Below are 26,409 nucleotides of genomic sequence, written 5' to 3'. Positions count from 1 at the left end.
ACATGGAGAAACCGATTACGCGTATCGTATCCTTAACGGCGCATTCTTCAACGGAGATGTCATCCGTCTAACAATACCACGTTTCGATCGTTCGCCTGTCCCAATCTCCGATACGCGAACAGATCCGAGACATATTCTCCGCGACATTGCATCGACTTCCTCCTACTTGTCACAACTCTGCCACGCTTATTACATTTATTTTACCTCGTTTGCATTACGATTTCTAATCTTTTCCAATTAAACTCGCAGCCACGTGATCAATACAGCTTGTCCTAAAATATGTTTCTCGGCAACTTTAAAGTTTAAAGGGCACGTCTATCTAAATAAATCTAAGTAGCTACGTTGCTTTGATCATTAAAATTGAAAACGAAAGATAAATTATGCCTATGGGTGGCACACTTCGAGAAAGGAACGAGGAGATCGAGGGAGGCATGTATGTATATTACATTAAGTAATACGGAATTTGGTCGGCTGGCAGCTTATACAACGATGGAAACAGTGTGTCCGTCATCTCTTGCGCTTCTCTCCGTGCAAGTACACGCCGGCGTACACGTGTGCGCGTATTTACACGCGGAGACAGGGCTTACAGGTTAGCCTCGGCCCACATTGGCATAACACTTTCACTGACGTAACACTGTTGCGTTGCCATACACGTATTGCTACCCTTCCACGCATCCAATCTATTCGCCCCGCCGCGCCACGTCGTGATACCCGTCGATGGGAATCATGCCCTCGCGATTCATCGATGTCTTCGATAAAATTTTTTTAGTTTTATTATTTAGAGTCGCATTGATCTGAAGAGATTATTAGCGACCACCATAAACGTATTATTACTGAATTGACCATTCCGAATTGATCACAATTGCTCAGTGACACGATTCGATTATTTCTTCATATTAGATGGAATAAGTCGAACTCTTTGAGGAACTTCAGAGATCTCGTACAATCTCTTCAGTAAATTTCGATAAAATTGTTTACAATTAATGCAGCATAAATCTGAATAATTTTACATTTAGTGCGTGCATCGTGATCAATAGAATTGTATTTGTCTTTGGGCTCTCCATTAACACGCTTGATAGATACATTACTTGGAACCGAATCTTGGAATCAAATCTTGGAACCTACGTTCCTTGAAACTGATAGTGTTACAGCAACGTTTAATACACTTATCTTATTTAAAGTATAAACATACTTTCCTCATATACTCTTTGAAATAAAGCCATAAAACGGAACATCTAGATATTAACTGCAAATTCTCTATGATTCTACGAAAGATTTCCTTTCGAGGCATCGTTGGATGTTGACGCGATTTCCATTGAAAACCAGCCGGTTTTCCTTTAATTTTTACCTAGGCGATGCAATCCTCAGAGGGGCCGTAAATCAGTAAACGCAACAAAACTTTAAACAGTATAATGGGAATCGGATCTATTCAATGTTCACAACGAACACGGTTCATATAAACTGCGTATCGAATCTTCCGTTTAAATGCGCGATCGGAACTTTGTACTCAGTTAATTGTTATTAGTGACGACACGATTTCATATATTCCGGAAAAATCGTCAGGAAATCCACGGAAAATCGCCTGCGCGCATCGCCCAAACCTCAAACCAGAATTCTTCTGATGTCAATCTTCCATTGAAATCGAAGCGCAACCTCGCATCGAATGTATGCCGAAATCGAATTTAAATCGTATTTTCCTCGATCCCTCCACTCCACGATCATTCCTCGGATCGAACACGTTCGTAAACAGAAAGAAACGTCGAAAACGTGGAAAAAATTTCCATTGCGATTGCCCAACGCGGTTACGCGACCAAATCGCTTCCGTTCTCGGACCTATTTCGGAGTTTCAATTTCGCCTGTCGGCGATTTTAAATAAAACGACTACGGACATAATTTCAGATTTCAAGAAATGTGAACGTACTTTGAATATCTTCTGGAAAAGATCTGTCCGATAATCGGGAATCTGCTCGTTTTAGTTTTAACGGTAACGTTTGACGTAACAATCAAGGCGAAAACGGTGGAACAATTACAAGGAAGTGTAAGACATTCGCGAAGGCACCTAAGGGCGATGAACAAAACTGGTCGAGTCAGGAGACACGACCGATCGATCGATCGATCGTTTTTCTGACTAACTGTAACCCAATTTCGCGCGTCGACAGAGAATGCGTGGTTGCGTATTACAAGCTTTTAAATACAGAATTACACAGAGGTACCCGTGACTCGCGTAGTATAAGGAAATTCCCGATCTCGATTCGCCATGATTCTCTTGTGAAACTGTTTACCTGGTATATGGGATAGGTCCAAGGATAAAAGATTACACGAGCCTCTCCGCGGCGTTAGCCTCTTTCAAACGACGACGTGCCGGCCTACCTCCCTCCTTTTTTGTTTATATTTTTCCGCCGCTATTGAATTCGATCGGCCTACTTTCGCGACAATTCTGCTCGCGCGAGAATCGCCTCGGTGAACGCCGCGGTGTTCGCCGCCAGCCGACCGGAATTTTGAATGCCGGAATCAGCATTCCGCGGAAAACCGATATTACGAACTTGCTAATAAAGTGTTACGGCGAACAGCATTTATTCCTAACTTCCATGCGCGAAGTAAGAAACTGAGTGCGTCGTTACTCGTTGACGTAGAGATGCACACGTTGTACACGTGATAAGTACACGAAACGTGTTTGAAAGTAAGGCATCTAGCACGAATAATCGAGAGACATCCTTAATTACGCTCGACCGTTCGAGGAACCGGGCATTGTGTTCCTCCTCGGCCACTTCCGCTTTCCGTGCGAAGCTAATTTCCATTGCGAAAGACGGAGATGGACTGTCAGGAAAATTGCATGGAAACACGTCGGCGAGGAAACGCGAAGCAGAAGTCACGGAGCCGCGTGTACACGTACACGCACGCAGCAGCGCCGATCGACTCGGCTCGGCACGGCTCGTGGGAATTGAGTTACCGACCCGCGTGTCCTTCGCGCTTAATTATACCGAGCGCACCGCCGCGACCCATACCCGGCTACGAGCGCATTTTGTTGTTGTTAAATAAAAAAAAAGGAAGGAAGCGTCGTATCGACACAATGAACGAACCTTGGAGGTTTCCGCCCCGGCGACGCTGCTTCCAAGAGTCTTTCCGGAGTTCGATGAAAATAACGCGTCAGTCGTTCGCTTTTGCATTAAACTCGGCGACTTCGAACGATTATATAATAACCACTTCCTATTATTTCTTGATATCAACGTTCCGCGATGTATTTAGGTTAGTCATCTCATGCTACAGTGAGTCAATGAGAATTATCATCTAAAATAGCAATGCTTACTGACCCTCTTGAAAGGTCTTGAGAGAATGAATAAAATTTTGTTAAAACGGAATACAATGAACGGAAAATCATTTTGAAACATCTTTCAATAAAATTAAAAATGTATCGGTTATTTCATGGTTACTCGTGATAATTCATGTATTTTTATATGGGAGCTTGAAAATTGAGAAAACAAGTTAAGGAGCCTTACCAGTGTGAAGCGCATAACTTGGTCACCTTTAGTTATTTTTATACGAAAAAATTATTTTACACAGTTCATTTATAGGCAAATTCGTCCAAACAAATGTTTGTAATTAAGAGTATGAATCGCCATAAATTCCCTTAGAAAAACAAAACGCTGATGTACGAAGCGACGCGACGTGAGGATGAGTTCCAGTTACGTCGATTTCGAGAATTTGGAAAAAGTCGCGGGAGATCTTTCGCCGGAAAAAGGGCCTCCCTCAAAGGCACTGTCGAGGAAGTCTGTATTGTAAACAGAGCGGCCGCGTCGGTTCCGAAAAAGCTCCGGGTTCGTTGCACGGGGCCAACGCTTGCACGTGTTCCTCCTTAATACGTATGTATCTACGCCTCGCGGGTCCGCGTCGTCGTCGTCGTTGTACCGTTTCCGTGTGTTATGGTTTCGAATTTTTTGTCAACCCCTTCCGAGACGAACCTCGAGACCGCACACCTGTCACACGAGCCCTCCTTCGCCCGTTAACGACCCCGAAGATTTTAACGCCGAGCGTAAGAGAGAAGACGACCGTCTGTTCACGAGAAACCTCCGTTTCGGTTTCGAGAACCCTCCACATGTCTCCTACGACTTTACGACTTTTGACGAATATATTAAACCGTGCACATGACAATAATCACTGCGGTATTAGCTCAAAGAGAACAGCCAACCGTTTTGTCGACTCCAGCGGCTTGACACGCTCGCCTGAACAAGATTTACTTCGCGAATGCAGCCAGAAAAATTTGTAGCTAAAGGATAAAATAAATTGCATAAACAAAACTGCGTTCGGATACTTTAAGACGGATACGTGGAACAGGACGGTCGGAGAATGGGAGTTGAAAATTTCGTTCAGAAGTCGATGTGCTCCGCGGCAAGGAAAACATGTTTACTCAGCCAGAGGTAGATTTCCAACAGGTGGTTCTCGGAATTCGTTTCGTCGAACCAACACGACGCGCCGGCCAGAGATGCGGGCTTCTTCGAGCATGAATTTTCAGACGCTGCGGTGCGACGCGCTGAGTGAATCGAAGGAATTAGCAAAAGGACGAGCAGCCTCTCTGTTTCGGAGGCCGACGCCTCGGAGAAACAACGAGGCCTCGGGTAAATATTATCGCAAGCTTTTACAGTGGAGAAATCGGAAGGGAATCGGTCGTTAGTTTCTCCTTCCGCGTGTACTTACAAAAACAATTTTTCTCCTCTCGGTGCATCGCGTCGTCGACGACGCAGACGCCCAATGTTTACTGTCTACAATACCGAAACGCGAGGGTCAATATGAGCGGAACGTTTTCGACGAAGAAAGGCGACGAGCTCGTGAAAGTAGAACAAAAAAAAAAGTGGTCCCCGAAGGGGAGGAGGACTTTTTGTTCATCTCGTCTCGCCGCGTTTCTGTCACGTTACGTATTTACGCGTCAATTTAGCATAGTCCTTTCCCGAGGAAAAGCGGCTACGATGATTCATCGCGTAGACACGTTCGCTCTGTACCGAGTCACTCCGCTGATTGGATCGGTGCCCTAAAATCGGGTCGCGATTGCTCAAGGAGTTCGTTCTTCAAAAGGAAATAAAATACGTTTTCACGTCGCGATCTCAAAATGACGCGTTCAATATTTTACTTCGACTGGCCAGTTCAATCAATTGCTCGCAGAAACGAGCAGGAGGAAGATTTAAAAGACGGGTTTCCACGGCGTAGGCCATTCGAAGAGGTCTGCTTAATTCCCGGGAGAGTTTTGTCCGCGTCGCGATCGAACGTTAAATAGTCAGCGCACACGAATATTGCCTCGGAAGGGGTTATAGGTAATGCCGGAGCGCTCGACGGGGGCCCTGACCCGATTGCAGAAAATGTCAACACTCTCATTACGTGGCTGCACTATCGCCGGTCGGTCGCGAGGTAAGCGCGCGCGCGCGCCTCGAAAATGTTCGCACATGCTCGACGAGGAACGCCAAGTGGGAGGTGCGTGTAAGCACATTCTACGGTTCGATGTCTTTTCAAGTGGCCATCTTGACTTCACTTTCAAACGCGAGTACTCGCTTGCTATCCGGCTGGAAAGAACGACTGCGCGAGTAAATGAAGTAGACGGACGTCGACGAGGAGCGTGGAACGGAGACGGAACACGACGTACGTCTGTATGTATGCGCGTACGCGGGGTACGCAGTGTGTGGCAATACGAGGAAGCCGATTACCCAACCGATCCGAGATCCGAACACCGGTTACGCGCGATTCCATTTAACTTAATCCAACTTGCGTACCGTTAACATATTACTTTTTGCATCGTTCGTCTCTTTTATTTTTAATAAAACACACCGCACATTTTTATGTTAAACAAGATTTTTATGACGCCATTTAAAAAAATTAAATTGTTTTTGCACTAAGCAAATAATAATAATTTTTATCTGTTGCGTGCTTAGATATTATGTCCACTTTTTGTATTCTCTTCGTTACCAAAATACTATTTACTGAATATAACTGCGATGAACCGTACGATCTCTGAAAGTCTTGGCAGGCGTCGTTTTCCTATACAGTTAGGAATAGAAACGTGGAAAGGCGTTGAAGAAAGACAGGAAAATAAATTTTAGCTGTGTGACCAGTGGCTGTGTGCGAGAGTCAGGGAGGAAGATGCATCGATGGCAATACGGCCGGGGTGTATCGATTCGCTGCACCTGTTTTTCTTCGACGAACAGTCAGAAAGACCAAGGGTAGAGAAAGGGGAAAGGAGAAAAGGGAAGAAATGAACGCCGACTCTCGAATCTATTTCCGTGGGGCCCTAACCCGAGCCGAGCCGAGGGACGGAAACAGACGGACAGGGTAAAAAGAGACGACGCGAGAAGGGAAGGGAGAGAATTTATGTGTTTGAAGAGGGTCAAGGGAACGAGGGTAGCGACAAGTGCAGCGGAGTCGCGCAGCTGGATGCAACAGGGGGTAAAGAAACGTGTTCGCTTGCAAATGCGTGCGTTACCCAAACTAATTTTTTTCGCGATCATTAAAAATCATCTTTTTCCTGATATCAGAATTGAAGTCTAATGTGCCCACTTCTATAAATGTGAGGATACTGGAAATATTACACAGTATATTTCGTATCATCAATCTTAAAACTCTCAATTAATTTAGATTACTTGGAACGAAAACTGACAGCAAACGGTAGACAGATTTGTTTTAATTAGAAAGCAACAATTTTGCTTAAGAGATAGAATGTGGGAACTCATCGATGTTCCTGTTTTTCGCGAGTGTAACGACGCTGATGATTCCACGTGAAAATCCAGTTTTTGTCGGTTACGCAGGATGCACATGGCGAAAGTGATGCGTGTCCGAGAGAGACGAGACAGTGAGTCGAGAGCGAGCAAAAGTGCACGCGAGAGTATTCATGAGAAGTTGTTTCTTTTCTCCTCCGCAACGACTTAAGGAGTTCACTGGGTGGATTGGTTCACGGACGCGACTCGGAATTCGTTTCCAGTCAACCCGTCGGTTTACATACCGATCGGCTGTGTTACGCGAGGGAGGAGACTAATGATAACGAGCAAGTATTTTTGGTACAAAGATCGATGGGCGACCGACGTTGTCCTTTCGCGTCCCACCGGGAGAAGCGGAAATGGACTACCGGTCGCTAAATTGCTATAGACTACAATTGGGTCGTGAATACGCGAAGGTCATGCTTTTGGTTAATATATTTCGTAGGGAGAGCACTCTAATCTGTATTTATAATAGTTTTGCTAGAAAGTACACCGTTTCTCACTTTCCAACCGCTTTCTAAAAATGTGAAAAGAACAACGGCAAGCACCCATTCCTCAATTCGTGTTCTAACAGCACGTAATTGTCCGTTACGGGCTGCGGTTTCAAACGGAATCGTCGGATTCACCGCGGACCGTTAAAAACGCTAACAAACGTCACGTAGCAAGAATCTGCGTATCCCTGTAGTTCGCAAGGAACGAGAAGAAGCGAGCCGCGAGGGGAAACTTCTGAACTCCCCTTCGATGATTCCAAACACCGAAAATCGAAAGCGTGCTTCATCGACGAAACTTTTAAAAAACATTGTTCGCGTTTTTTACTTGGAACCAAAGCAATGCTTCAACAAGCGGTCGCTCTTACGCGAAGCATAAAATTTTTCTTTGTTATCGTTCAAAGTCTCTGACGAACTGCAGACAGAAAAACTCGTCCGCCCCTTTGATCGTTTTAAATGCTCGGGTTAAAGGCTAAGCGTCTCACGCGGCCTACAAAAGGTCGTTACCACTTTGCCAGTGTCGTACATGAGATACGCATGCAAAGACGATACATACACGTGCGTGCAACGCGTTTATACGTACGTATCGGAGTGGACGCGTGAACGCCCGTCCCGTTGTCGTTTCAGCAAGTACCTATGTTTCGACTTATAGAACGCGACACCTGACGCGTGAAGTGGCATAATATTTGCGCCGCATAAGCTTTAAGGTCGTGTAAATACGTTCTTCCTCGATGGTCGTTGCACGTTTCTATGTCTCGAGGCTGGCTCGAAGTAATCGTGAAATCGCGTACGCACGTAGTGCGCTGTTACGACATGGTTGTAAATTGTAAGAATTGGGCCATTACGGACACGAGCGCGCGGGCTCGTGCACGTACAAGGCACACGCGAACAGCGGCTGCCTTTTTTTCGCATCGGCACAAGAACGCAGGCGCAATTATCACTAACACGGATGTCTGGTTGCGATTCGCGGGGCCTTGGCCGGTTTCCCTTTCGGAGCAGCGAATCGACATTGCTCAAATACCGAGCGCGGATCGGATTCGAACGGGCCTCGCGATACGAGTCGAGTGGAGCCCTCCACTCGTGCGGACACGGTACACGCGCCCTGGTACGACACGGTAATACAACAGACCTACTGTACCGACGATGTCCGCGCTCGGTATATAAACTCAGTCTGATAACTCAGGGAACTGCGAATTGCAATGCGGTCGATAACGCAGGTTGTTTCAACGACCGTTCCACGATTTGACGACCAAATATACGAATAACTGGAGTGTGAACAGCTGACAAAAGTAAGGAATAATGCGCCAAGAAACGAGTGGTATAAAATTGTTATGATGTTTAAAGGTCGAAGAGAAATAGAAAGCATTTCCCATAAGATTCCCGCTTTATCGTCGCGTTCCACTGTTCAAACTCCAGTCGTTTATATAGCTCATTCCGGAAATATTAAAATGATGAATCCTACCTTTACTCGTCTCCGGTTGAATGTTCTCCGTCTTGATCTCCGCTCTCGCTGCATACGGTATAGGAGCTGGAGACGCTTGCGATGAAGGGGCTGCCAATTTTTCTGCGACAAGAGAGAAACCAACTAAAGAACACTTAATATGCTTACCAGCGAGATCAATTCAAACGAAGGAACTTACCCGCTAGCAAAGGGTTCGCAGCTGCAATGTTGTACCTCTGCCTTCTGCAGGAAGGAGTAATGGAAGTCGTCGTAGACGTCGGCTGACTGGCTTCAGCCAAATCGGCTTGTAATTCTCGGAGGAATGTGTCTAACGTGTCGAACGGTTCTTCGTTAGCGACGCTAGCCATTCCTTCGCCCTCTTCCGCCGGCATATTCGGGGCAGCCGGCGTCCCCACGAGGGCACTCAATTCCATCGTCGAGAATTCAACTGATTGGCCTGTACTACTCTCCTGATGAAAGAACAAGATTCGTGTCAGTTCGTAAAAATATAATTAGGCATTATCGCTGGAACGTGAAATTGTGTACCATTATGGTGGACCAACCTGGAGGCACTGAGTCAAATCGACCATTTTGCCGTCATTGTCAGGGCACCAAAGTAGCTCGTCGTCTATGAAGGGCATGTTTGACTCCTCCTTGGGTACGAGGGTGGAGGTTAGCGTAAGGGTTTGTGATACGGGGACCGGCATCGGGACCCGTACACTGCGGCGGGGCCTGTTTAGCCACCCCCGCGCTTTCTAACATCCAAAACCACCCCCGGAACGTCCCCACTTTTCGCCTCCTTTTTCTGCTCCGCAGATTTCTCTCTTTCGAACTACGCGCTGTTTCGATTCCCCTGAAACAGAACAATTACGTTTGCCTATAGGATTTATCCGAACGAACGGTGAATGTGTAATATTAAAAAATTACTTTCTCCCGTTACGCGGAACGGACATGATTTCGCGTTCGATTATCGCACTACGACCGCCTCACCGGTAAAATGTCGGAGCCATAGATATCGATGATCGATGATTGGACGTGAGGTGAATCGATCGATTTAATTTTGGCGCGAATCGAATTTAAGCGATTATTCGGTTCGCCGGTGCAAGGCGAACGATTCCAGTAATTAGAAGTTGATTCATGTAGTAACGTGTAACGGAGCAGGTAACGCTGGCATTTCCATGAAAGTGAAAACACCGAGTGAAAACTTTCTTTCTGGCTCGTAGGTTGTTTCACTTCCTGTGCGCGTAACCTCGCTCTCCTGCCGCCGCTGCATTTCTATGCAGCTTCTACGCGCCGCCTCTCTTTTACGTAATCCTCAGCCACGAAAGAAAGTTTCTATCGTTGCGAGGAGGTTAACATCCTCTAACGTCTAGCTATTCAAATATCGCTCGCTGCCCGATGTAATCGGGAGCAACGCACCGCCTCGAAAACGAGCCGATCGAGTATCTCTATACTCGCTTGGCACGAGAACTCTCTCTTTCTCTAATGAACCTTTATTATTTCCTTTCTTTATATAATCAGTGTACATTAAATGAGACAAGAATATCTCCTCTTTTGGAGACTATCTCTCTCTGTAGACATAGATGATATTGTTTCCGAGCGAAAGTAGAGAGAATTGTTCGGGTCGCTCGATAAGAATTTTAAACCAAGCGCTGACTGTACGACAGAGCCAGTTTTGCCATGGCAGACGAGGACGAGAGTAGTAGCTCCACGTCTGAGGAGAGTTTGGACGTGAACAGTGACAGATTTAATCCGATGAAAGCGCTCTATTCGAAAAAAATGCAGCTTTCGCGCACTAAAGCACCGATTTACGACAACATCGCCAAGTTCGAATCCGTCCTCCACGGGTTGTCTGCAAAAACAAAAGTGCGTATCCCGGGAGATGCGACAGATGCACTTTGATCACACATTCCGTCAACGTGTTTTGCTTCTGATCGTTTTAGGTGAGAAGTCAGACGAGCGATGTTAAGCAACCAGAATGTTCAAGGCGTTTTTTACCGCATCAAGGTAAGACCTCGTCTCGTGTAAAACACGTTGACGCGTCCCGTATCATTCATGTTATTTGGGAGAGCTAGTAAGGTTATATCACTTGGTCAGGCGAGCGTCTGGATGCTTCACGACAGATGGCGACCGTGTGAAACTCTTGCACGGCCGGGAGGTCGTAGTTTCATTCATGATAACTCGCACGTGGTATCAAATTTCAATATGCTTACGGTTAGCTAGCACGAGCACCGCACATAAGCGGAAGTGCAACGGGGTAGTCTACGACGGTTCACGCGCCCCTTTCGCGTTGGACGAAACGCACACACCGACGCGGGTCGAACTTTTACCGAAGTATGACATTAACTGCTCCGTTCTCGGCTCAGGCGTATTTGAATGCAAACTAACGAACCACGCTATTTACTACGTCTTAGCGTTATCGCTACAAAAATCATCTCTCGCATCTGGCCGCATTGACCGCTAGGTTCGCGATACGGTTCGCAGCTTCGCATCGGACGAGCCGAGGTAGACCGTTCTATATTCTCGAGATTTTCTCGAATGAATCATGTCCGTACTTTTTTCCACGCTCCCCCTTCTGCTATCTCCGTCCGCACTAATAGTTCAAACAAACGATGCCGACCGCGGGTTCTAGTATTCCAGATATTGGTACGCTTTATTTACGATCCGACAAATACCACGAAGGTCATCGGTATGCGTTTGCGAGCCGCGTATGCGCGTGGAATTTGACCTCCGGAAAAGTGCGTCAACTCGTGGAAGCCCGCGTCGGTCTCATTGTTTCCTCCTCTGTATTATATCTAATATATCCAAGAATTCGCGGAGACCTTCCCTCGGGTGCACATTGTGCAAACCCGGCACGGAATCCGCGCGACAGAAGGTTTACCGAAGTGTTTCGCAACCGCGGAAGCCTTCGGGCAGCGATCTACGCGATTTTCCATTACAGCGCTACGAAGAAAACTGATTCACGCGCAAATAGCTATCTCCTGAAAAGCGAGAATAAAATTGGAAGACCCCAGAGTTCCGTTCGTCGAATATCTGATTTGCTCGACATTTGGAATTTCTGTTCCTCGAATAATTAAGTAGTGGTATTACGTCAGATAACGCTGATTCACTGTATCAGACATTGTTCTGCGATCGGATCGAAATTTGACCGCAGGCCACCGTTTTTGTTTCTTAACCGTGATTCTGACACGGTGCCAACGGTGGAGATTTTCAGTGAAAGCAGCAGCTCGGTTAGCCGATGAAATTTCGGTACCGTTCACACCGATATCCTCCTAGTCGATTCGACGTTACATAGAAGTAAAAGAGAGTCGGAAGCGAGGCTCCGTCGCAGAAAGTACAGTGAAAGAAGAAGGAGCGAGTAGAAAGGGTTGGTCGGGTCGCACAGGGAGGGAGAGCAAGACGGCGAGGTGCGTTCCCTTGGTGTCCCAGCGGGTAGCCCGGGGGTATGTATCTATTGGTCGGCAGCCAATTACACGAGGCAGCCGATAAATCACGGATCCCTGACCCAGTGCAGTTTTATATTTACAGGCAACGCGCTGCTGCGCTCGCGCGAGAGACGAGGCTCGGGCGCGCGCCTCCTCTGCCACTCGCGGCGCGGCTCGACCAGCGTTTCACCGTCTTTCTCTCTTTCGTTCTTTCTCCGCTTCTCGTCCGTATCTCTCCGCGAGTGAGCACTCCGGTGCGCTCCGCTGCAATGCTGCAGGGTTCTCTCTTCTATTGCGCGGCGCGATGGTCTCTCGCGCGCGCGACACACTGTGTGGAAAGCGCACAGGCGGTAGGACAGAGAGAAAAGAGAAAGAAGGCTTCTTCCACAAGGAAGGGGGTGGAGAGGCTGCTCGCGGGACTGTATGAGTGAGTGGAGTGGGGTGTGTACGTACGTAATGCAGCACTTGTTGCGCCCGGGCGTCGACCTCGGACTCAACCCGAGGCTCCGCGCGTCGGACCGTCGTCTTCTAGACCGAAAATTTTGCACGCCGCATCGCCGCGACGCGGTAACCTTGCGAGGTCATTCGGTTTCCGGTCGCGATCTCGGAGATCGGGAACTGTAAACTTGTGCACTTCCTCGATAGCGAGTCTCGTCCAAGTAGCGTGAATAACGCGCGGAGAACCAGCGACTTGTTGCCTTCTTCGGGGGGCGTTTGGGTTCGGGCGGAGGAGGAAAGGTTCGAGAGTTCGTCAGAGGGTTTTATCGTGAAAAGAGCCCGGCATTGTTGGAAAGTCTCGGCATGATATCGAAGAAGATCGCGGGCGCAGCGAGAGTTGTAGCAGCACTTGTTGCGCCCGGACGTCGACCTCGACTCAACTCGAGGCTCCTTAGCTTCGGCGGTCTCTGAACACGTTCGGCCGGAACTGTGATTTTCATGATTGCGCTTATGTAGAACGTAATCGAACGTTATTATCGTCGCTTAATTCGCTGCAGGGTCTCCCGCGTAACGCGAGTAATCTTCGCGTACACGATCGCCAACGATTCTTCTTCGATTTTCCCTCGTAATAGGCCGACAGATCGGTCCATCGCGTAAGCGTTCCTATATTTTCCTCGTGCGCGAAAACGGGCGAAAGTCTGTACGGAGGGAATCGACCGCGTATCGATTTACACGGAGGATGATGCGAAGCAGACCGCGTGCGATTTTTACCGGACCTAGGTCAACCTGGCAATGAGTCACACGCCGTTCCTCGGCTAACGATGACACTTGTTTTACTCGATAAGTCGTTTAATGAAATGCTACGTACACGCCATACCATTTATGAAACGTTCAAAGGGATTCCATGATAACTGACGGTAGACAGAGAAATAGTTGGCCGCTGCGAACGTTTCGTCTCTACTTATACTGTCACTAAGTAACTATTCGATACCTCGAAACGGTGAAAGATGGGCTCGAAGCCGATCTTTCGAACACGCGTGTCCTGAATTCTGTCCGCGTCATGAATCGTCGTCATGTGCGGACGATTTTCTAAGGTCGAGGAACGAACTGCAGCGAGAGGAGCGCACGAGTTTTGCCGGTTGGTAACGCGATGCAAAGCGAGCCCGGTAGTCATTCGCTCTGAGTAACGGAATACATGTCGTGCTGGCGATGTTTTCCCTTCGATTCTCGCCGCGTGTTGCGCAATATTTATACGCGCGAGAAATATGCATCCACTGCTCGAGATCTCCACCACCGAGAGTCCGAGCGAGCGGAGGGGAGTTTTCTCTCGTTCGACGATGGAACTCCGGCCGCCACCGGCAATTCCATCAAACGCGCGATGCATCGCGGCATTTTTTTGCATCTGGGAACGTTATCGGTCGCGGAAGTACCCCGGCTGTCAGTTTCGAGCAAGAGAGAACAGAGAGACGCAAACGGGTGCGTCGAGCAATTTCGGTTCTGTAGACGCGCGACACCCGGTACACTGGACGATCCAATTCCTCGGCTGTTGGTGTGCACGCCACCACGACCTATTCCAACGTAACAGATGACTATCGAGCACACTGAAACGGTAGCGCTTCTCACCCCCTTCACAATTTCGAGTACCACGGCCGACCCAGCTTTCTTTTCAGACGTACTGTTCGCTCCTTCCATTCATCGAGGAAACTCATTTCGGATTCATTCGAATGGATGAATCGTGTAGTCGAGAGAGGTTTCTAAAGTGTCACGCTCTTCCGCGTGTACGGACGTGTCTATGTACTACATACAAACGTGTGTGGAGTCGCACGGAAATCGAGTCGGCGTTAGGGTTAATTGCGTCGCTGGTTACTCGTTGATTCTCTGTTCGAAGAAACGTGGAACAACGATAATACAGAAAGCAACGAGAGGAATGCGGCGAGCTTCCTAGATGCATATCAACATCGGCGGATCGCTGAGAATGATTCTGAATTCAACGACGTCCCCGTCGCGAGATTTACTTTTTCCTCTGCTCGCGCGCTGCGCCCGTAGCCCGTTCTGCTTCTGGAGTAAAAGTGATTTCTCCTTTCTTCTGGAATCTCACCGAGCCTCTGTCAGGACTTTCCTACCTAGGTCGTTCACGCGATCGCCTACTATTTCTCACGACGAGAGTTCTCGTTCGAAAAGAGACTAAGAGAATCGCGATCCCTTGCGAAATCGGTAAACCACGGGAATACCGAGACAACGTTCTACTAAATTCTTTCTCGACTCTTTCTACCCTCTTCTACGTACACTCGACGTTCCTTCCGACTCGTTACCTGCCCGCTACTTGCAAGAAAACAAAACGAAACAGGAGGAGCAAACGTGAGACAGAGAGAGAGAGAGAGAGACAGAGAAGGGATCGAAAGGGCCTGTTTGCAAAAGTAACAGTACCTACGGATAGTTCGCGTAAAGCAAAACTCTCGCAATGGCGAACGAGCCAGCCAGTGTTTCCTCGTGTGCGTCACTCACGTGCTCGTGTTCGTGGCTCTACACACACGAAAAAACTTGTGCATATGTAGGAGAGAACGCATGCGCGCACGTGCAACTCGGTGAAGCGTAGGTACGTGTCGCGTGCGCGAGTGTTCGCCTGTGTGCATATACACGTGCACGCGTACCGCGAATGTGTACGTGTAGAGAGGTCTGGTGGCCGCTCGGCTGCCTGCCTCGGGTGCGCTGCCCGCCAGGACGTTGAACCCAGCGCGACTCAACCTGGGGATCATCCGCGGGTACAACCGGCACCCTCCTTCACCTCCACCGTCCCCTCCTCCTCCATCCCCTCCACGATCGCGGCCGATACTTCTCTCCAGTCTTCCTTCTCCCACACCTTCGCTACCGTGCCTTTCCTCTTGATCTTCTGCCTTTCTTTCAAAACAGACTAACTTTCTCTCTCTTTTTCCCCCGGCTGTTTCTGTACACCGATCACCTCTCTCTCTCTCTTTCTTCGTTCCTCTTTATCGTACACCTCTGCCTCTCCCACCTCCGTAACTTCGTCCTTCTTCTCGCGATATTTCGATGGGGTACCGAGCGAAACACGCCCTACCTGCTCCGCGTACGAACATTCTCCAACGAACGTCGTACACACCTGCATAGAATCTTTGGGACCGAATATCCTTCTTCGCACGCACGATAAACATTTTCGCAGGTGAACGCGAGATATGCCGTGCAAATCATCCGCATGGTATCCGGTGATCGGGGATACAGTAGTTACCGGTGTGACCATTTTCGATCAATTATCGGGTCGAAATTGAAGCCGCGAATCAAAAGGGATCGGTCCGCACGCGAGGAAGAGTTTGACGACGTACTCGGAAGTAATTACGGTCCCCGCTTAAACGCGAAAAACTTTCGCTAAGTTTTCTCGCTGCGGAAGATAATGCTGGGCGCGTTTCGCGCGGGCATCGTTCTCTCTGCTCGCAGTTGCAAAAGCTAACGGTTCCCTCCGCGGTTCACGCACGTGAACGCTCTCGAGGTTGCCGCGCGCGTTATCTCCTCTGCGCCGGCGGTGTATAACTGAGGATCGCAAAAAAAGCTCTCTCCTCGCCGCTGAAAGGATAGGAAAAGAAAAAATAATGGCACGTTGGAGATGGACGAGCGCTGCACTCCTGTTCTGCGCCTCCGCTGCTCTTTCTCCCTCTTTGTCTCATTTCCTGACCCTCTCGCTCTCTCCTTTTCTTTCCGTGCGCTATCTCCTCTTTCTCCCGCGCCTTTCTCGAGAGCTCGCGAGATCGACCAGGCCGATTACATCCTCACGTGGAAAACGAGGACCGACGGTGGAAAGCGTTTATCGTAAACACGATGGCGACCTTTCTGTACCACGAGTAAATATTTCTGGATGATACTTTCGGGATATATCGTTGATGTTCCCTTTTACGAGCGACACAAAATTCTTTAGACTTCCTTTCGACAGAATTAGCCAATCATGACGACGTAAACGAAGCAATTTCTAATTTCACTGCGACTGAATGATTCAGCTGGTTCGCAGGAAGAAACAGCAATTGATATGATTAAAAGAAAACAGACGATGTTTACCCTATCAAATTTACTCCCCGTTTCGATTACTCGAATAAAATTTGTAGTATCCCTTTAGAAATTCATTGAGAGCACCTTCGCTCGAGGGTATTTTTACCGTTCCTACGTTAATAGTTTTCGCTCGGGGGTTGTTCGCGGCTTCTTATTTTTAGAGATCACCCACGGGACGGGAACGAGAGTCCCGAAAGATGCTTAGAGCGGCGCAGAGTTTTGAGCGGCGGCGGCGGCGTCAGAGGCTAGCCGCCTCGCCGAGTGGAATTGGATCACGACGATAGTGAAAGTGGCGCGTGGTGCACGCGGAAAGAAATAAAGAAAGGTGAAAAAGAAGTGCGCGAGCACGAGGAAAGGGGAGCGTGGCTTTAAGATGGATGAAAGTTATCGGAGAAAGCCAATTGGCAGGGTCGATCTCGCGAGTAAGCGCGAACCGCTCGGAGCCGCTGTTTTCGCGCTCGTTCTCGCTCGCATGCACGCAAGCAAGCAGGCAACAACACCTCTCGGAGGTGTGCGTGTATGCACCTCCTCTCGTCGTACTCGTGTCGGGTACGTGTGAAGCCGCGCGTGTAAGTTGGTCGCTCGTGATCGCGCACACACCGGCGAAATAAGTGCACTCGTATGCGCCGAGCGTATAGAGCAGAGCCAGCCTTTACGTAACTTTGCGGCGTTCCTCTTTCCGCGCCACGCCGGGCAGGGCCGAAGCTACCTTCCCGTGATCCACTACTAAAATCCACTGCTACACTTTTATGTATTTATAAGAAAATTTAATACGTACAAAGAATCTGTGCGAAGACAATGTATGAAATCTCGAAAGTTCGATGTATGTCACGATGCAAGAAATTTTCATTTAAATCACATTTTTCAAATAGTAAATTCTGTATCAAATGTATGCAATGACATTCCATCATAGATAGCCGATAAGAAACCAATGCTATTAGAAGAAACGTTTTTCGTAATTGGGAATTAATAACTCATACAATCGGAAAATGTATTAAAATACCTCATCTATGTGAGATTATGTTCTATATTAGTCGAGCCACTTATTAACAAACAGTATTTACTACATCTCGTTAAAACAAAAAACTGTAATCAATCATAATCTTTTTTCTGGCGTAAGCAAACAAAATTCTGATCACGCAGGGGGTCGACGAATCGGGGGACGCAGAGAAATTACGGGAAGCAGCAACGCGTTCGCGTGCCCTCCGGCCACTGTGTAATTTATCGTAATCAAATATTTATAGCCATAAATAAACTGTCGCTATCCACGGGAACACGAATACCTCTCTTCTCTCTCTCTCTCTCTCTCTCTCTCTCTCTCACTCTCCCTTTCTTATCCTTTCGGCGGCGAGTATTTGTACGACGCGGTGGAAAGAGAACAACGGGGGAACATCGAGAATATTCCGGTCGCGTAATTCGGTTCGCGCACGACGCATACAAATTCGATTTTTCTTAATGAAACTCCTTCGCCGCGTCCAGTTTTTGGCTACAGCCATACGTATTCGCGTAATCGCTTGCCGGCGCGCGCGACAAAAACGAGCAAAACCCGGACGACTAGAGCCACGATGCTATCGGCGAGCATTCTTGTCTGTACGCAGCGGCGGCGTGGCTCGGATACGAGGATGAACGATGATTTGTCGACGAACCAACGAGCCGCGAGAACCGCATAAATTCTTATTAGAACGCCATTACGGCCGCTGGGAAAATCAGCCAGGATAATACCGAACGCGTCCGACTCGTTAGTCTGATAACCATCTTCCGACCAAACTTAACCCGACAGACCTCGCTCTTTATTCTCCTAATCGATTACACAGAAACTTTTCCCTTGTTTCCGTCCCAATTCATTTTAGTAGAATTATCGCGTCTTCGCTGTCGAACGATAGATAGTGCCTTGATATTGCGACCAGTCAACAATATTTTATTTTTTTTATGCTCAGAGCCTGTGGCCGCGAAAAGGACGGTGAGGCGAGAAAACTGGCAGGATGGGAAAAATGTTATTAACAATATGCAGAAAGCCTTTGGTCCGTTAGGAACGTTGTCCAAGTACATGGAGAACCGGACGCGCGTCAAGGTAGGTTGTGATTCGCAATATTTTTCTAAACAAGAATTATGCTTCCTTTCGATGAAAAATGAAACGAGTAGTAGGAGTGGATTTAGATGTCTTCGATAGAAATCGTTTTCAATGTTGACTAACGAATATTAGGAAATGAAAATATAGTAATAAAGAAAAGAGTGAAGAAAGGAACGAGGAAGAATATAACTTTCGAGTCAGGAAGGGGCAATGGCGAGCGATTATCTCGATGCGTCTACTGCGACCATGGAAATTCGAGGGTTGTCCTGAAAGCGGCACTGTATACACCTACGCCTCCCATTTCTGCCTGACCTCTGGCATTGTGCGCGCACGCACACGCGGCTGACACACTTTCGCGGCCAGGAGACACGTGCGCGGGCACTTGGAAGGTAACACGAGGGCTGGATGCCGCTGAAAGATACGGAAAGGGGGAGGAAGGAAGCTATTCGGGTCAACAGTCGTCTCCATGGAGACTACTGGGCCCTTTCTCGTCCTGTTTACGATCCTGATCTTTCCCTTCGACTAGAAAAGATTCGACAAGAAAAGAACGCGAATGAAAACCTGTCCCGCAAAAAGGCACTCGACTTTCGGAAAAAAAGATCTAAAGTACTTCACCAGTCAGTATTTCGTACGGAACGGGTTCAAACGTTTAATGTCAACAATAATGATCGTAACGTAATCATTAGAGATCGATCAGGTTACCTTTAGACATTTGAGGTGAGTTACGTTTTAATGGACCGACAATGTTGCAAGGTCGACGAAGAGCCGATTGCGTAACGAGAAAGCGAGGACGCGAGGCGCGTATCGCAAAGATTTTTAATCCGCCTGATGCCAGCATTCTTCTCCGACGCGTAAACTAAACACCGCGTGTGAGTCAGCCGATCGAGTCGCGAGATGTTCCTGGATGGTATCAGTCCCTGATAACGATCGCGAGGCGAGCCATTTTTTTCTCGCGACCGGAAAATAAATGAACGTGCAAGGTCTTTGTGTTCGACTGACTTTTTCTCGTCGCGCGTAACCAAGTGAAATCGCGAGCAACATAACTCGCCTGGGTCGAATCAAACGTCGAAAGGAGGAAAAATCCGACTTCCTGTCACATCGAGTCTCGCCGCTTCCTACTTCCATAATTAGCGGCGCATTTGGTGAACGCAGAGGAACGAGATTTCTCTATAGAAGCAGGAAGCGTTGCGTGCATTTCCCGAACCGCTCCGAAATGAGCGATCGAAGCCGACCTAACAGGCGAGACGTGAAGGCGTAGCGTTCTAACGGCCGGACGAAAATAAGTATCGAGCCGTGCGAATCGATTGGAAAACGTCCGATCGTGATTATTCTGCCTCGATCCGTAACTCGGGTTATTAACTGTTGCACGCGACGGTTGAACAGCATCGGTAAACGTTGCGGCTTCCATCGGTACGGAACATCTGAACGGAGCGGACAAAAAAAGGTTAATCATTAAATTGATGTAATTGATCTTCCTGCGGAAGCGCCAGTCTATATTCGATATTCTCAATGAGCGGAATCGAGTTCCTAATTAAACTCCTTTCGGATCTCGGGCTTTTAATAAGAGGCCGGGACCGTGTTTCTCAATTAATTACTTTCATTAGCTCTCATTCGCAGCGTTGCCCGTCATTCTAATGACGTTAGTCCTCCGATCACGTCTTCTATTCCTATCTCTTTCCTCTCTATTCTATTCTGTTCCTCTTTCTTTCTTTCCTTCCCTCTATACGTATGTAAACGCCTAACGCACACCGTACGCGTTTCTTGATACCGCCGTCCTTGGGATCTCAGATCCTAATCTGTAACCTTCGGATGTGCCTGCATCCGGAAAGAAGATTTTATCGCAGCCGATCAATTACTTCGACCTTCGACTGCTCCTCAAATCGTCGAAGAAAGTGCCATTTTCCTTGGGACCCGTGTACCATCCTCGGCTTACGTCGTTTTCACGCGTTCCAACGGAACGGTGCACTTGGTTACGTAACGAGAATCGAAGGTGAAAAGGGAGAGTTTGACGAATACGACGGTCGTCATCAGGCGATTTCTATTTCTCTTTACGACTACGTCTTCATTATTTCCTATCGTTATGGATTGTTTGCGATTCACGCCTATATTGCCGTTATCTTCTTGGAATTTTACTTCCCGCAACCTCTCAAGGATGACTATTACCTCGCGGCTCATGAGATTTACTCATAGGGTATAAAAAGTATCTACGTTCCGTCGATTTTTCAGACGTTAGCTCGACTCCAAACGCGGGAAACCCTAAATTTTCCGCTCTGATTAAAATCACGTACTAAACCTTGAGGTTCACGCCGAACGATATTCGATTGCTGCAATTTTTTATCGCCGCACATATTTCGTTTTCGTACTTTTGCAATGTAACGAGCTCCGCCGATCCTTGAACCAACCATTAATCGAATCTATGACCAGCGGCTACTGTCCTTCGCGGTTGATCTGAGGATCGTGCCTCGCTGGACCAGCAAGGATATATGCCTCGGAGGAATCTTGAGGACTCTTATTGTTAGAACTGATTCTAGCTGTCGCACCGCGACGTCGTCCCTCTTCTCAATGGTGCCTAGCGCACGTATCGTACACGTGCACGGAGTCAATGACGAGAAAGGAAGAAAGGTATCGCAAGGTCGCGGCTCGAATTCTTAATCGAACCACCGAGCAAGCTTTCGGAAACCGAATTAAAAAGAACTAATTTAGAGAAAGGACGAAGAAGCTATAAAAAAAGGACAAACATTTGAGGAGATGGAACGAGAAGACGAATGGAACCGATGGAATTTGCGCAGAAACCTTGGACGATCGTGCACAGAATAATTCGAGGAAAGAATTGATAGATTTTGTTCGAAGCTCTTCTATATAGAAACGGTACTGCCAGCATTGGGTGGTAGTGGATGTAGATGCGATAGCGAGAACGAGTAAAAGAGAGAGAGAGGGGGAGAGGGAGGGAGGTACGAGTCGGAGACGGAGTCACGCAATTAGTTTTCATTGCGACAAAGCCGGGTATATATCAGTGCGAAAGGCATTGAAGGGGGCCTTGCCACGGCCTGCACTTCCGCGTATCAGCCAGCTATCTTGTCGCGCGGCATATCTACGTGCGCGACAAACAACGGAGCGGCACTTGTTTTCTCGTAGACGCGGTCGCACGAGCTATCATTAATGCAATTATTCGGAAAATAGAGAAGTCCGCGTGGGCGACGGTACACGCTTTCCGAGAAACGAATCCTTCACAAATTCGGGATGTCCAAGAATGATCGTCGCACGTGTAAACAGCGTCGGTATTCCGCGTGCTTCAAGCGCGTCGAACCATGCGAAAATTATTATCGTGGATATTTATCCCTTAAATATCATAATTAAGGAGGTCGTCTCCGAACTGTGTAATTTATCATAATCTATATAATTTAGTAACTATTATGTCTTTCGCGAATGGGAAAATATATAAATTATGCACGAGTTTTTGCGAACATAGCAGCAAAAAGTGAGTCTCTTGACTCGAAGTCGGTCGACTGCTGAAGAACGAATCGAATCGAATCGACTGTGCTCTTCATCGCGAATGCGGACACGTGCGATCCGCAATACACGGATAGACTCATAAAAATTATGACGTGTTCCTATCGACGAGAGATTGATATTTAATTTTGTTTGCGGAAATATGTGTATGGAAATGTAATTTGTAAATTTTATTAGCTTTCTATCTACAGGATTATAAGAGAGTCCGGAATCCAATAACTTATCCGCAGATAGATGGACGGACGTCTTGCGCACTTATTTTCGAGGAGAGTCCGTCCGTCTCTTTCGCGTCCTCGTATCGCGAGGAGGAGGCTTTTACCTGGAACAGTCGAACCGCCGCAACGCGATGGACGGGTAACACGAGACTCGCCACGATTTAAAAGGAATAATCGTCCGTTCTTTGTGCGAAGGTCTACACCAGGAACGCGCGTGGCATAAGGGGACACGTGGAGGCATACGTGGCTGCTTTCGACAAGCACTGGAACCTCGCGCTCGAGGACTGCTTCGAGGTTTGGACCCGTAAATTCAAAAGGAAAGCACCTGCTCTGGGTAATTTCTTATCTTTATTCCCCCTCTCTGTTTCGCCTCTCTTCGGGGCATCGGAATTAACGTAACGTCGCAACTCGCAACTATATCGACAGGACGAGTATAGATTCAATATGCCAAGCGAATGAGAATGTAATTTTTGTGTTCTAACACATCGATTCGATTTAAACTCCTAATCAAATGCCTTCTGACTTGTCAGATTCTAAAATCAATCACATGCTTTTGAATTAACATGATCTTTGTTAATTGGCATTCCTATTTACTTCGGACTTCGATTCACTTGGAAATGTTTCGTACTTGACGAACAGAAACGTGCAGGTAGATTAATAAAGTGACGGTCGTAGATAATCAATTCGATGACGTTTTCCGTTTATTTTTCTCCGATAATAGCGTGGAGCATCTGCGATGAATCAGAAATCATTGGGACGCTAATAAGGTCTATAAAAAGCGGTTGAGAGCTGTAACCTCCGACATTTGTAACGTGGCTCGTCTTGTCGTGATTCGAACACGACAGCCGATGTTCGTACGGCCCTGAAAAAATTCAACCTCTTCACAGCCGTTCAAGGTTGCCTTGTTACCGAAGAATTCCGAACAATGTTTAATGAAACATCAAACACAGCCAGAACTAAAACAATATCTCGTTTTCTTTACTATTCATACGCTTTCTCAGAATCGAATTCGATTTTCCGTATAAAAAATAAAAAGCGCGTTTTCAATTATTTTCATGCGTCAGTATTTCCTCAATAATTTCGCTGAGCACATATCCAGTATGATTATTGAAGCGGTTCGTTACCCACTCGGAGCTAGATTATTTTTAATGATTCTCTAAAAACATTGATTGGCCTCGAAGTAAATCTATCCCGTGATACATGTATATGTCTATACGAACCGGCATGCAAATACTGGAATTATGCATAATGGACGCGTTGCGGCGTGTGCGTCCAGAATTTTAATACGTCATGTCACATCAATAGGCGTAGTATCCGCTATAGTAATGCTCGCGTGTATTATCGTGCGTCTGACCATGAATGAGCTCTACTACTACTAGCCCGGTCGATGGAACCAGTGGTTCTTAAGTCCTTTTTACTCATCGACGAGATTTAACAAAAAACGTTCATGCAAGTTCTTAATTCGTGGTCTCATCTGTGGCTTCGCTTTAAATAATTGATGTGCTTCTCCCGTCGATGATAATGCGTGCGAATGATAAGGGGGTTCGATAAGATGTGCGGATTTCGTCGCGGTCGCGTATCATTAGCCGAGTTTTATTTACGCGGGAAGAGAAAAGCAGGAGGGATCTCATATCGCTGAGGATACGTCTTGAAGACGCCCCTTTACGCAGAGGAGCAAAGACCGACCTTGACTACATAATAGTCGCCACGTTCGATACAAGGCCCATGTGCTTCTCGTCGTTCGCGCGTTTCCCTTTTTTCTCCTCTCGCATATACACGCTCCTCCGGCTGTGTGCCCGAACTCTTTTGCTTTCTTTCTCTCGTCCGCTCGTCCTCTTCCCACTACTCCCGTTTCCATCTCGCTCGCGCCTCTTCCTTCCGTTCCCGCGTCTCCGCTCAGCCTTCCTCGTGCCGCTCGTTGCAACCCCGCAGCCTTCGGCACACGTTTTCATTCATTCACGTGGGTTTTACGCTAGCCCGCACGTGCGTGTCTGATTACGACTTTTCTCAAACGCCTTATCGGGACCTTCGGCTTCTACGTTTTCTTATTCGCTGGTGAACGATGATAACGACACGCGTTGCATACGCACAAATACATCTCTCGCGTGAAAATTGATCCGCGAATCGCGATACAATCGTCTGATGATCCCATCTGTCCCTCTCCATAGATCGCGATTAAAATTACGATACTTATTTCTGGACGGACGTACATCAACGAAATGAATCGACGATTGTTACCTCGGAGGGTGGAACGTTGAAGGGTGATTAATTAACTGTTGCGAGAACAGGCGAGAGAGAAGAAACGTAAGCGCGGAATAAATGCGTAAAAAAAGGGTACCCCTTGGACAACAGTAATCGCGGCACACCGAGAGTTCAGGGTTGCTTGGCCTACTGACGTAGTTTAGGATATCCTGAGGGTCGAGAGGTCGTTGATACGAGCCAGCGAGGGTGGCAGAGGCCACGCGACCTTGAAGAGCAACTTCCAGGATCGATGTCTGGGGAGTACACGTGTCCCACGGACTCCTCGTGCTCGCCTGCTGCCTGCCTGCTGTCCGTGCTCCCTCCTAACCGTATCGCCCTACGCCCTTCCGTTTCCCCCTCGGGCTCGACGGACACGTGCCAGTACATAAACAACCTTTCGAGTCTTACCTCGTGACCTGCCGACATTCTCCTCGCGGTTTCTCCGTGACGTCAAACTTCGCGCTGCTCTTTTTTTCATTACCTAATCATGAATTTCACGAACAGGGCACATTTTCAGTTCCCTGTGACGCGTCCGCGGACGAAATGCGTATTTCTCGTTTTATTATTAAACGAAGAGTCGAACGATATTCGACTATACTACGCATTATACTTTTAAATCCATTAGGTGCCCCGATCGGCACGGACGCGATGGAAGACACCGCGCCCAAAGCGGTCGTGAAGAAGATCGAGGGAAAGAGGGAGACCTTGGAGAGACACGTGCCACAAATGCTGCTGAGGGGAGAACAAGTCGCTATAATCGTCAAAATCAATTGAGTCGGTAAATTGAGTTCTACTACCGAGAAACGGACACTGATGACGTCACTACGCGTTCACGGCGCATCCATCAATCGCTTCGTACGTATGCTACGAATTCCTTAGCCTCTCATTCATCCTTTCAAGTATAACTTTTGTACAACTCTTTTGTTAGAAATATCGAATTACTTGAATTTATCCTCTCATAAACCTCTCCTACGGTAACAGGACTTACGAGTGACTTTTTCCTACTCCATTCACCGAGTTTCGAAACAACACCATATTTTCACGACAGATTACTATTTATTATTTGTATCCTTAGTTTACTATTGGGCATATTGTAAAAGAGTACATTGTAAAAAAGTAGTGTAACAGCTCTTTCACAAAAGAAATAAATAAACATTTATAGTGTTTGAACTCGTTCGTTGTTTAATCTCGCACAGCTGACGCGGTTCAAAAATAGCATGGAAAGTTAGTCTGGAACTCAGTGAACTATGACTTTCTCGCGCTGAATGCGAAGAGTGTACGGAAGAAACGAAGTGAAAGAAAGGCAGGTCTCTGGCTCGGCCCTTGCGAGGACGTTTAATCAAAGGGAACAAGGATGACAAACTGTTCGATAAGAAAGAGGCGGCGAGGGAAAACAAACGGCAGGTCTCGTCGAATCTCTTCTATAAGGTCTCGATAATCTGTAGCGTGACCATCGTCGAGGAAGTTGCAAGAGAAGAAAGTAAATTCGTAATTGTTCGATTGCACGGTGTCGGTGCTGTAACTAACTAATGCCGCCACTACCGTGAACAGTTACTTTTTCTCTAAGGCGGTGCTAGTCGAACGTGAACTGCTTCTTTCTTTCCCTTTCTCGCATGCTCCAAGTGTGCGCATCCTGGGAAATAAGAAAGTTTGGCTCACGGCGAACCAGGCGAACATTTTTCGGTTCGGGCACGGTTCAACTCGAATTTCGACACCCTTGCTATTTTGTAAGTTTGACAAAAATCATTTTACTGATTCAAGAATTATGGTCGACGCAAAAGTCGATGATCGCG

At 47.4% G+C, this 26,409-nt stretch overlaps 2 protein-coding genes across 7 annotated transcripts in view; one reads left to right on the top strand and one right to left on the bottom strand.

The window, feature by feature from the left end:
- The window catches only part of Eip74EF (Ecdysone-induced protein E74), a 132,635-nt gene that overhangs the window by 84,796 nt on the left and 21,430 nt on the right, over positions 1 to 26,409 (bottom strand). For 3 of the 6 annotated variants that reach the window (XM_026816146.1, XM_026816144.1, XM_026816149.1), the window contains exons 2-4: positions 9,227 to 9,516; positions 8,863 to 9,133; positions 8,685 to 8,807 (exon numbers count right to left, since the gene is read on the bottom strand). In XM_026816146.1, coding sequence (XP_026671947.1) covers positions 8,685 to 8,807; positions 8,863 to 9,133; positions 9,227 to 9,370 — 538 coding nt within the window. In that variant the 5' untranslated portion in view covers positions 9,371 to 9,516. Of the gene's footprint in view, positions 1 to 8,684; positions 8,808 to 8,862; positions 9,134 to 9,209; positions 9,517 to 26,409 lie in introns of those variants that run through there. The other 3 variants (XM_018030510.2, XM_026816156.1, XM_026816163.1) reach the window with 2 other exon arrangements.
- Positions 10,331 to 25,786, top strand: Lsm11 (U6 snRNA-associated Sm-like protein LSm11). Its single transcript, XM_018030531.2, has 5 exons — positions 10,331 to 10,529; positions 10,607 to 10,670; positions 18,517 to 18,650; positions 22,571 to 22,709; positions 25,242 to 25,786. Exons 1-5 carry the CDS (start codon positions 10,344 to 10,346, stop codon positions 25,388 to 25,390), a joined length of 672 nt encoding a protein of 223 aa, XP_017886020.1. The 5' UTR covers positions 10,331 to 10,343; the 3' UTR covers positions 25,391 to 25,786.

The sequence above is a fragment of the Ceratina calcarata genome, unplaced genomic scaffold (genome assembly GCF_001652005.2).
Source record: "Ceratina calcarata isolate Rehan_Ccalc_2016 unplaced genomic scaffold, ASM165200v1 scaffold127.2, whole genome shotgun sequence".
Classification (NCBI taxonomy): Eukaryota; Metazoa; Arthropoda; class Insecta; order Hymenoptera; family Apidae; genus Ceratina; species Ceratina calcarata.
This window is presented reverse-complemented; position numbering and strand designations above follow the sequence as displayed.